Here is a 12636-nt window from a genome sequence, read left to right as displayed (position 1 = left end):
CCAGCTCCACTGGCTTCCAGTGTGCTACCAAGCACAATTCAAAATGTTGGCTTTAGCCTATAAAGCCCTTAACAGTTCCAGACGAGCTTATCTGTCAGAATGTATCTCCCCCTATGAACCATCTCAGAGATTAAGATTGTCTGGGGAGGTCCTGCTCTCAATCCCACCCACCCCTCTCAGGAGTGACTGGTGGGGAAAAGAGTCAGGGACTCCTTGGTGGTGCCCCCTCGGCTTTGGAACTCCCTCCACAGGGAAATTAGATCAGCTCCCTCTGTTCTGACCTGCAGGAAGACATTTAAATCCTGGTGTGTGACCAAGCATTTGAGCAATGATTCCCAGTGCAACAATGATTTCTCAGTGCAATAATGAACAATGACAATTGGAATGACTCCTAGAATATACTTTTGAACTGTGTGGTTTTAAATAATGATTTTAAGTGATATATTTTAATTATGTGATTTTAAAGTTAATGTTGTTTTATCTTTATATGTGTTCAAGGCATCTAATTGTGGCTCTGCTGTGAACTGCCCTGAGTCCCCTTAGGGGTGAGAAGGGCGGGATATAAATGTTGCAAATAAAGAAATAAATACCAATAAATAACAACAGCTAAAGGATAGTGCAGATTTGAATACTAGAGAAAGGAATTAAAGAGAGAAACTTTGTCCTTTGCAAGTGGATTTTGCATGAACACCATGTTATCAACTATAAAAAAATATTGCTGTGCTAAAGTCCTTCTTCTTATTTATGTCCAGACAGAAGAGACTAAAAGTTTTTAATTGGCACAGGTTTTCATAGAGCAGTACTTCAATTGGCAGAAATGTATACACAAACTTGAGTAGATGGTGGAAATGAAGTTTTAAAGCTTTATTTTTTTCACAGTGTGAAAATGCTGCCTCTCTTTTCAGGGTGCTTTAGGATTTCTTTAGAATTTCTCTCAGTGGTGTCATTGAACTTCCCATTATTTGTAGGGTGGACAAGGCTGATGCGTTTCTCCTTTTTTTGATAGACACTTTTGGTTACTCTGCAGCATCCCTGGTTGCCCACTCTTCCTGATCTGTAAGTTTTTCCTGAGAGGCAGAGTGGCTGCAGATCACCGGAGTTGTCATTTTAAATGAAAGCTAGGAAGATCACACACACTTTGCCACTTCATTCCTTGAAAGTAATATAATTAATCCACACATGAAAACAATCTTTCTCTTAGACATTTTTCAAAACTTACAGTTTTCTTTCCTATGAATCAAATTTTGAAAGAACCCTTTTGTAATGATGTGCTAGACTTCAGTTAACTGTTCATTTGCTTTTGTGTTTGTTTGTTTGTTGGATTGAAAAGGTCCTGAAGGAAGCTTCTAGGGCTTCAGTGATAGCATTGAAAGCTTACTGTGACATAACAGATCTGAACCTCCACTTGCCTCCTACAGATGAAATAAAAGGTAATGTTTAAAATATAGATATATGTTATGATACTAATATTTAGCTGAATGTGGTATTACATTTAAATACCAAAACTCAGATGAAAAGTGAATAAGTATGGCAAGATTTTGATCTGGGAAAGCCTGCCACCTTGTGCTTCTTTGACATAGACAGCTCAAGGCTGTGGGAATGCAGTGTCCTCCCACACACCACACACCCCATGTTGCTGCTGGTGAGAGCTGTGACACCCCCACCTACCTTTTAATGGGCTTCACTAAGGAGGCTGAGCAGGGGGAGAGTGATTTTTCCCCACCTCCCAGCTGCCTTTGTGAGCAGCACATTTGACTCACATCAGTTGGCCATCTGACCAGGAAGCTAGGTGGTGTCACAGCTGGTGACATGGGAGAAGGAGACCCCTAGAGACTTCCTGACACATCAAAGGCAATTGAAGGAATCGCAATCAAGCCACCAGACAATTGACAGGTCAAGTGTAGAAGAGTCCCTAGGCTATAACCTTGAGAATCTTTCAGCGAGCCTTAATCTATGTATCTGTAGTGCTTTTGCAATGTTTATGTGTTTTAATTATTCTGTAACTCACCTCAATCCATGAGGAAAGGCAGGTAAGAAATATTATTACTGTTATTATTAATTAAGGAAGGTTGGGAATCGCAGTTCATGTCTTGGTCCTATCCACCAAATTACTGTTAAACAGCCACAAACTGCATCACAGTCCAAAGGAGTCAGAAGTCATCCATAGCAATCAGCCAAAATAAGGGTGAGACACAAGAGTAGTCCAAAGTCCCTTCCAAGTAATCTCATCAACACCAAGGCTGCAAGCCAAAACATATTCCACACACCAAAGTCAAGATTCACCAGCAGCAATTCAGGCTGTAACAATTTCACTGACATCGCTTCCAGCACCTAACTGATCCAGCTTCCATCTATTTATGCCACTTCCCACCTGTTGGTCCTCCTCTCAGCCAACCAACTCGGACCTCCTCACTTGAATGGCATCAGTTCTTAACTGCAACCTAGCTGGAATACTTAGTTCCTGGTTTGCTTCCCAAAGCCCCTGATCCTGCCCTGACTCCCTCCATGTCTTTATAATTCATTTTTCAATATGATAGATTCCAAAGGAACTAGAGCAAGTCAGTTAAGTAAAATTCAAGACAGATTTCACAGTGCTTGCGATCAGCAATTCACCCACACAAATGCACATGTCAACCCAAGCATATACATGCCATTGTGTTTTTTTTACTGTATTGCTATTTGGTAATTTGGATGACAAAATGATTGAAAAGACCTCTCTGTCGGCAATTCACACTTATAAGTGTTTCAAACAAAGATAATACTCCATGTATATAGGGCCAGTGCTAATATTGTAATATCATTTCTTTACTTATTATATTCTAATCTTATTTGGTCTTGGTTCACTTGGTATGGATGGCTTGCTGGCTTAATTGGCCATTTAATATTTTAATAACTATTTTAATTATTGTTACGTGTGTGTTTTTATAGTTTATGCTTAATGTTTTTATACAAGATGTAAGGTAATTAGTAGGTTATGTCCAGATTTGAACAGACGGATACAATGGTTAAACATGGAAGGTTTAACCAAGTTACATATAGCGAACGATTCTGTATCTGTGGGGCGACAGAGGTAGAGGATATTAAACATGTACTGCTTAGTTGTATTTTGTACAACAAAGAGAGAAAGCAATACCTCGGACCATTCATTACACAGAAGACTCACCGGGATCCCCATATCAAAACTACATTCTTAATGGCTGGGCAGAATGCTAAGATAACACACCAAACAGCCCTTTTCCTTCATAAAGCATCACAACTGAGAACTGCTTATCTGGAGGCGATTGGGGTAAACTTTAGGGGTAATGCAGATATTTGAACTGGCTTGGGAGTGTGTAATAGCTGGTCTATTTTAACCTTTGTTTTAACCTTTGTTTTTAATTTTTGTGGTTTGAAATTTTACCTTGGCATTTTAATGATGATTTTTTTAAATTACCTTTTAATTTAATCAAGTTTGAATGTATGTTAGTTCACTATTATGGGAGTCTTAGGATAGTGATTATTGTCTATTTGTGTATGTTTCTGTTTTTGTCTTTAATGTTGATACGGTCAGTGGACTAATCAATAAACTTTGCTTGCTAGTAGGTTATGTTATCATTTTATTTTTTTCAATCTTGTCAAAGTTGTTGTTTCCTTTTGATATTTCATTAGTTTGTTTTTGCATTTTTTATTTATGAATGCATTTGGCATTGAATGTTGCTGGGTATTTTTGTTCGAATCTGCCCTGAGTCCCCTCAGGGAGAGGGGACAGGATATAAATAAAGTTGTTTATATTATTATTATTATTATTATTATTACTTCTACTTACTAATATTTTACTATTCCTAGACTCTGAGAAAAAAGCAGGCTCTGTTCAGCTAAGTGATCAAGAGGAGATGAGTGACCAAGAGGATGAATTAACTAAAGTAAGAATTTTGATTTTAGCTTCCCTTCTGTGTAGATGCTGATACAATCCAAAATTCAAGAGTTACAGTTCATCAGCAGGGACATTATGTGTAGTAGTATGCAATGCACATGTCTTGTGGAATTGTATTCTTGTGTGTGAACAGAATAATTATGTTACACAAAAACAGTTTGCAGGTAAATATTAGGAAAATCTTCTATTGATGTGACCTCTTTGAAAGTGGAACACTGCATTCAAAGGTGCTTATAAACATATCTATTTATCAGTGGTGCTGTAATAGTGAATTGTATGCTGGAAGTTCAAATTGCAAAAACAGAGGTTCCAGTAAACATTAGTAAGATTTTCGTATTGATGTGAGTTCTTTCACAACGGATCAGATTTCTTTAAAATGCACTGGGCTCTATTTCATTAGAGGTTTTTAAGCATACGTGCAATTATGCGATATGTAAACTTATCAGTGATGCTGTATCATTGGATCTTCTACCTTAGGATTAGTCTATTGGTAACTTGAGATAACTTTCAGCTCTGCGGTTCTATATTTTGCAGTTTTTTAATACTCAAAGTACTAGAAAAATCATGTTATTATTTACAACAATTTATGGAGTAATACTTCTTTTAATACATTCACAACTGGTGATGGGTGGAGGAGGGGACTATTCCTACCCGATTCTAGCCTTTAGATGTTTTATGTATGAGCCTGGACTACCAGCAATTCACTTTTCTTTCCCTTTTGTTTCTATTGACTATATTTGGGTCATAGCTCACTTAGGGCATGTGACTGAGTATCCCAAGATGTCTGATGTAGTACTTGGTAGATTAGACTATTGCAATCCCCAGACTAAGGGTTGGGGATTCTGAAAATTGTAGTCCATGCTCTGCACTTCCATAGAGCAGGACCCTAAGGACTTTGTAACTAGTTGTTTTATTCCCATGGAACTTTGTGCATTTTTCTCAAAGAATAGTTTTAAAAACCTACATAGAAAATTTTGGAAACAGAAGGGAATTTCACACGTAGTGTTTGAGCTCCTGAGGGAAGTCTCATAATGTGTGGTTCTAACCAAGACAACCCAGTTAACTAATACATACATTTCATTTGAGACTAAATCTTTTAATGCACAATTTCCCCCAACAAGATGCTTAGACAAGTGTCAGAGCTGAACTGTAGACAGCTATTGATTTAGAGCCCAGTGGTCTGAAACAGAGAACAATCTGGGATCCAGTAATGGCTCTTTTGCTCAGGCAAATCCCCAGCCTGAACAGGAGCCTTATCTAATCCTTCCCATTCACAACTGCAAGCTTGAAGAAAGTTAACCCCAGACCTTGGAAATGTTGCATTTTTAACTGTTAACTCCTAGAATCCCTCAGCCACCATGGCCTGTGCAAAAAACAAGGCGCTTTCCCACACTATGGCATTACTTTATATAAGTAGCACTACTAGAAGAGTTCTTTCCATTGTAAAAAGGGGTCGAGGCAGCCCCTATTTCTGATTGGACCTGGGGTAGGGCAAAACTTGAAAAAAGTTCATTTCAGAGACAACTGCAAAGTAGCTGTTCTATAAAGAAAAAATAATCCCACAAGAGCAAACCACTTGAATAACAGAATTAAAGTCTTCTTTGCAGTGGCCCTCTGTTTGTAGAATGCCCTCCCTCAAGAGACTCACCTGACATCTCCATCATTGAGATGGCAGACAAAAACCTTCCTCTTCTGGCCAGCATTGAATTTTTAATTTACTGTTTTTGTTATCAGTTTTATTGCTGGCTTTTAAACTGCTTTGAATCCCCACAGGGGTGAGAAAGGCGGTATATAAATACTATAAGTAATAATAATAATAATAATAATAATAATAATAATTTCCATTTTACTATAGTAATTAGCTTTCTTACTGTTTGGAGGAATATATTTTTTATATTGTTATAGAAATTAAGTCAACCAGTCAAATGCAATTTTGCCCTTAGTAATTAAGAAATAACTTTGGTATTATCATACTGGATTACCATAGCCATTTATATTGATGTTAGAATTTCTGATAGAAAGAGGGACATGTTCTCTTTTAATAATATTAATGTACATTTCTCAAATGTGCCCATTCATATTCACATTTTCATGTAAATTTCACAGCTCTCTATTCGTGCTCAGCTTGGTGGAGGAGCAGAAGCATTGTTAAAGAAAGGAAAAAGTATTCCAGATGAATTACTAGTTGGCATCATGGTGGAAGCTATTAGGTATAAAAGAGAAGTCTTTTGTTAATTATATCTGAATGTGGTTAATTGTCTTGACTGTTAGATATCAGTTCAGAAGCACATGCAGATGAGAAGAGTGATGAGAGATCACATTTAGCCTTGTTTGAGCTCATGTAGTTCTGTTTGGGATTTCATTATCTTCATTTTTTATGTCTTATGCTCTTAAAACTTTCATAATATTTAGTTGGTCTATTTTAGGTCTACTCGTATTGAGAGGGGAAAAGGTTTGATCTCTGAAACCATATTTTTTTTCAAATCTAGTTCTGTGTGTTTTTTTTAGTCGATTGCCACCAGAAAAGGGTTGGATCTTGGATGGATTCCCAATGACCCTGAATCAAGCTAAACTGCTTGAAAAGGCATTGAATGGAAGAGATCCAGACCAGGAAGAAGGAAATGCTAAAGTCATGAAGAAGCACAGCTTGGTTATTGATCCAGCAGCTCCAAAAGAACCAGTTGTGCACCCACCTGGTCTTGACTTTGCCATTTTGTTAGATGTTTCAGACTCCATTGTGCTGGACCGCATAGCATTTGGAAGGTGTAAGTTTAATACTTCTATGCATATTATAAAGTTATACAAAATAGAGGCATTCTAAAAAATGCTGAATATATTGGCACATTTTACAGTCATATACTGTATATACAAATGGATTTTCCCCTATACCAACTGGTTAATGATGTATTTATATTGTTTCTAATGAGGTGAATGACTTCAGAGTGGGTGTACACGTGTCTTCTAATGACAGACTTAAAGGTGTCTCAGTCACTATTCCATGAACCATTTATGAGAGTGATCCACACCTGAGTCTGAACATATCCTGTGATAATCTTGTCTTCTATCAACTCTGAGCCACCCATTGTCCTCTTTCATAAGTGCAAGAAAGGAGCAAATTCTAGGGAGGTTTGACAAAGCATAGAGATAGAAAAGAGTGTTGCTTCAGGTTTTCAAATATTACTTTGATATTTTTCCCATAGCAAGGGACTCCTATCAAAATGAACAAGAAAGAGGTGATCAAGTGTCAGATGCGGAACTCCAGAGAAGAGAAAAAGCAGATTCAGTAAGAGGCCAGATGCAACACAGGTTAGTCACAAGTATGCATAGTATAGCAGATGGATGGGAAAAGTGTGGCCCGTGGCTTGCATACAGCTCCCTAAAGGCCTCCAAAGATACCGTCCCTTCATTATTTAAAAAAGGGTGATTTTTCAGCCTGAATTGACACAAAAATAGCAAACCATCACAAAAAAATATTACCATAAGGTCATCTTCCTCTTTGCTGCCCCTAAAGTCCCCAAACTTCACACAAAATAAGAAAAAAGCCAGCTGAAACTAGAAATAACTTCCAAACATACTGAGAGCAGTGCTTTGTCTGTTGAATGGGTTCATGTGGGAATGGCCCACATTTCCTGTGCAGCTGCTTATCCCTGATATAGTAGTTAGAGTATCATGCTATAGTTGATCAAAGCTTGCTTCAAATACCCTGAATCTCACTGAATGGCTTTTTGTTAATTATGTCTCTCTACCAAACGTAAACATAGGATAGTGTGTCAGGATGAAATGAGAAAGTCATAGGAAAAGGAGATTCTAGGACAGGCATGGTCAAATTCGGCCCTCCAGGTGATTTGGACTTCCACAATTCCTAACGGCTTACCAGCCATTAGGAATAGTGGGAGTTGAAGTCCAAAACACCTGGAGGGTCAAAGTTTGACTATGCCTGTTCTAGGACAAATGGTAGGATTTCATTTCGTCACACCATTCAGTTCCTGCAAAAATGGTGGTTGGAGAATTTGGATTGAGCAAGAAAAACACATTACTTTTGGGTGGGATATTTGAAGCTTTTGCAAGGAAGCTTTCCAGAAGTTAGCCTTTTTGGCACTCTCTCCCAATTAATGGGGGCCCAAAGTAAGTCCCAATGAAAGATCCAAGTGGATGCATCATGTCCCCTGGGGCTCACTCTTTCAATCTGTTTGATGGCAATTGGAAACTTAGCTTCTGTTTCAATTGAAAGCAAAGCCTGGATACCCCAGAAGACAACCCAACACAATGAATCAATATTGTCCCCCAAAGTATTCACACTTGGAGTTTTTGAGGGCTTTGCAACACTTTTAAAAGGTAGAGTGGAGAGAAATGGAAAAGCCTGCAACTGTCTTGCAAAACTGAAAGGACCTCACATTATATTTTCTAGGATTGTACGCAGATCCGCTTAAAAAATGGTCTTCAGCTTATTTGGACGCCAGTAATGGCAAGGGCTCCACAGCCATGTTTTTTTCAACCAAAACATAACAGTGGCTGCCAAAACATTGGCTGCTTTCAGTTTCTTTTGGCTACACATGGAGTGCGGGGAGGGAGGCAGCCGCTAGAAGGGAAAGAATCCCAGAAAGGGTGTTATCTTAAGCCCTTTCCTTAAATCCAGGTCTCCTTGAAAGACAGAAGAGAAAGGATTGCAGAAAGAGTGGTATCTTAACTCTGGCACTTTTAATCCATTTCTTAATGAAGGATATAATGACCAACCATGCCTAAAATGACAGGAAGGGGAGCTTGAGAAGTCTCCCTCATTGCTGCCAATGGGCCGGATCGAAAGAAATATTTCAGCTTCCTGGATTGAAAAGGGATTTCTGGCCTTCCGTATTCAGGAGGCTCACAAAAAATGGATCAGGGCCCCCACCAAAATCTGGGACACCAAAAAGGATCACAGTGTACCTTTTGTTAGGGGAAAGGAGGACAACTGCATCAACCATATGGGTTTCCAGAAATAATTGGAAGTGGCTACATTCTACTTCTTATTTTGAAAAAGAAATATATTTTATTAATGAAAAGATGAAGTTCCACTCCTGAGGTCTTCCAGAAAGAATGCTTCATTTCTCTGGGAGTCTGGAGTACTTAGGGGTCACAAAAGCAATGAGGAAGGATGAGGTTAGGATGCCCATTCCTTTCTAAAGTGTCATCTACACAGTAGAATTAATGCACTTTGGACCACTTTAACTGCCATGGCTTGACCTTATGGAACCATGGGTTGCAGTTTTACAAGAGCTTTGATCTTCTCTGTCAGAGAGTGTTGATGCCTTACCAAGCTACAACTCCCAGGATTTCATAGCATGAAACCATGACAATTAAAGTGGTGTCAAACTGCAGAAGTTCTACAGCAGTGGTTCCCAAACTTTGGGCCTCCAGGTGTTTTGGACTTCAGCTCCCACAGTTCCTAACAGTTGGTAAGCTGGCTGGAATTTTTGGGAGTTGAAGTCCAAAATACCCAGAGGCCCAAAAGTTAGAAACCACTGTTCTAGAGTGTAGATGCATCCTTAAATAAGCCTGAACTCTTGGTTTATGCTGTGAGCTATCTGCAGGTATCTTCTCTCTTACTATGGGAGCAGAATACTGGACTAAACAAGCCTTTGGTCTGATCTTGGTGAATCTGTTAGCACAGAATCAATAGATGCATTTCAGGAATCCTTGTCATCTGGAGCATGAATTCCTCTGGTTTCTTTTATTTAAAAAATCTCATTTGTGCATGATTTTAATTCCACAGAATTGTAAGATTCTTGGAAACATGGCCAGAACTAAAAACCTGGTATGCCGATCAGCAAAATATACTAATAAAAGTCAACGCAGAGATGGAAGAGGATCTTATGTGTCAAAGGGTGAAACAAATAATAATGGAACAGCTCGTTAAAATCGAAAATGAACGTAAGCAATAGAATTTTTGCTGTTTCGGGCAAATATATGTATTTAAGTGTTTCAGTAATCTAGCTGGAATTTTAAGAAAATGTAAAAATTAATATTATCTGTTGCTGACATATGACCAGTTTCACCTAGGATTGTCTTTACTTTACCTCTGTAAAGTATTTTGGTTCAAGTGTGGCTGCAGTTGGATTAGAAAAACAATATTTGAGTAGAATGTTAAAAGGCAAAAATGTGGTCCATTTAACATTTGTTAGTGGTAATGTTTTCAAGTTATGAAAACTCCTAACAGGGTTTACACAGTGTTTACCTAGAAATTGGGTTACGTTGCATCCACCTGATAAAAGAATTAATAGTCTGCGAAAGCTCTTCTTATAATAAATGTGTTAGGCTTTAAGGTACCATAGGATTCTTTATTATTCCAAAAAAAAAAAATCACACTGTTTCCCATTAAGCTCTTTAAATGAGACGTCATTTGGTCGTAATATCTTTGTTTTAGCTTATTATTCTTTTTAGGAATGTAACCCTTTGGTTCCTTCATCCTCACATTGAAGGATGAATAATGAACATAGTTTTATCCCATTTGTAGGATTTTGCATAGCATTGTCCCTATAGTTGACATTCTAAGATATTTTCCTATCCAAAAAGAAAACATGAGGAGGAGAAAGGAGGATTGTGCAACAAAAAAGTGGGTTTTATTAGTGTGAAGGAAAAAGTGGGTTTTATTTGTGTGCACAAATGCACTTGATCAAAACTTCCACTGCTTCCTGCATAGGAAATACACTCCCTTAGTAGAAAAACTGTGGATTGTTTGTACAAAACCTCACATTTCTCCATTCAGAACAATCCTTCTGAATGTTTTGGGCCATTTGAAATACTGTATACATTACTTACCTACTTACTCACTTACTTAGTGGATCCCTTATTGTCCAAGTATGATAGCTTTCCAAGTGCAGTATCTTGGTGGTGGATACATAGGTGTATACAATATAAATCTCACCACTCTATTATTTTTCGCTGCGTGGCTTCTCAACTGTCAGAAAAGCCCAGTTTTCAATCAAGAATTATGTAATAGTTAATATTATTTTTATCCTTAATTATTTTATAGAATTTATATTGTATATCAGATGTTTTATGTCCAGATTTTATGTCAGTATATAATTTTGTTACATTACATTTGGTTTAATTTATTGATGTCAGGTTCTAATGTTGTTTTCATATGTGGGGTTTTGCTGGCATTATTATGTCTGTACTTGTTTGTTCTACGGTGGCATTGAACATTTGCTGTTGTATGTTGGAATCTGCCCTGAGTTCCCCTGGGAAGACAGGGTGGAATATAAATAAAGTATCATCATCATCACCATCATCATCATCATCATCATCATCATCATCTAATATGATGCTTTTTTGCTGATGAACCCATAAAATAGTGTTTGTTGTTGTTTATTTGTTCAGTTGCTTCTGTATAATCTCACAAATAATTCTGATTCCCACTAGTCATAGGGATATCAACCATCAACAGTCTAGTTCTTATTATCTTTTACCACCTTGTGTGATAGCAGCTCTGCCTTTTCAACAGAACAACTATGAGATGTTTATGGAATTAGTTTGAAAAGTAACACAGAGCTGTTTGGGCTGAATGTTAACCTTGTGCATAAGAGTAATCCTTTGTTCAATAAACTGTTAGCTGGTGAATAATGTTCAAGTGATCTGCAGGAAGCATGGAAGAAATACTAAAATATCTGCACTTATTGGTTTTTCTGTGCTTTGTTGCTGATTTTACACTGAAGGAAAAGAAAAAGAAAAGAGAGAAATTGAAAAACTACAAGAGGTGATCCCTCCCATACCTCAAGAAGAGGCTCTGGCCATTAGCCCAGAGAAGTTGGAGGAAGTGTCTCCCACTCCCACTGTAGAAGTTCAGCCACCACCACCCTCTCCTCCAGCAGACGCCAAAGTAACTAAAGGTTGGTGAAACAAATATCCTGTAGATAATTGTGGCTTTCATTTATTAGCTGGAGAATCATAGAGTTGGAGGAGACCACAGGAGCCATCCAGTCCAATCCCATTATGTCATGCAGGAACACACAATCAAAACACAGTACAAAAACGGCCATCTGTTTAAAAACCTACATCACACTCCAAAGCAGCAGACACTACTGTCGAACATTTATCTCCATCAGGAAATATCTCCTAAAGTATAGGTGGAATGTCTTTTCCTACATTTTGAATCCATTGCTCTATGTCCAAGTTTGCATACCTTCTCAATGTGATATTCTTTCAAGTAGTTAAACATGGCTGTCATGTCCCCTCTCAACTTCCTCTTATCCAAGCTACACATGCCCAGCTCCCTAAGTTGTTCTATATAGGACTTGGTTTCCAAATCACCCTTCTCTGGACACCTTCCAGCTTGTCAATATCCTTCTTGAATGTTGGTGCCCAGAACTGGACACAGTATTCTAGGTGAAGTCTGAACAAATATTCTATAATTCTATAATTAAAACTCTTACCTTTTTAAATGAACAAATTGCCATTTATTACATTACTGTCACTTTTGTAGGAAACACAAATACACATTATAGTCAGCCCATCCATGGCTTCTTCAGTCATGAATTCAAACATCCAAAGTTGATTTTAAAAAAAGCAAATTTCAGAAATCAGGGTTTGATTATACCATTTTATGTAAGAGATCACATTTTCCTATATATTTGTGTAATGGGAATTGTTGGCTTCTCCCAATAAAGGGACTCAAGGCAGCTAAGAAGACGCATGACACAATACAATTGAAACGAAGCAAATACATTAAAATAATGTGACATGGAACA

The 12636-nt window shown here is 37.9% G+C and overlaps 1 protein-coding gene across 1 annotated transcript in view; it reads left to right on the top strand.

Annotated features, from left to right (window-relative positions):
• Positions 1-12636, top strand: part of SPEF2 (sperm flagellar 2) — a 99729-nt gene that overhangs the window by 36320 nt on the left and 50773 nt on the right. Inside the window, exons 13-19 of the mRNA XM_067464638.1 lie at positions 1331-1430; positions 3826-3902; positions 6020-6123; positions 6422-6678; positions 7114-7219; positions 9663-9820; positions 11605-11778. Coding sequence (XP_067320739.1) covers positions 1331-1430; positions 3826-3902; positions 6020-6123; positions 6422-6678; positions 7114-7219; positions 9663-9820; positions 11605-11778 — 976 coding nt within the window. The remainder of the gene's footprint in view (positions 1-1330; positions 1431-3825; positions 3903-6019; positions 6124-6421; positions 6679-7113; positions 7220-9662; positions 9821-11604; positions 11779-12636) is intronic.

This window comes from Anolis sagrei, chromosome 2 (genome assembly GCF_037176765.1).
Source record: "Anolis sagrei isolate rAnoSag1 chromosome 2, rAnoSag1.mat, whole genome shotgun sequence".
Classification (NCBI taxonomy): domain Eukaryota; kingdom Metazoa; phylum Chordata; class Lepidosauria; order Squamata; family Dactyloidae; genus Anolis; species Anolis sagrei.
Note: the sequence above shows the minus strand (reverse complement) of the source record. Positions and strands in the feature narration are given on the sequence as shown.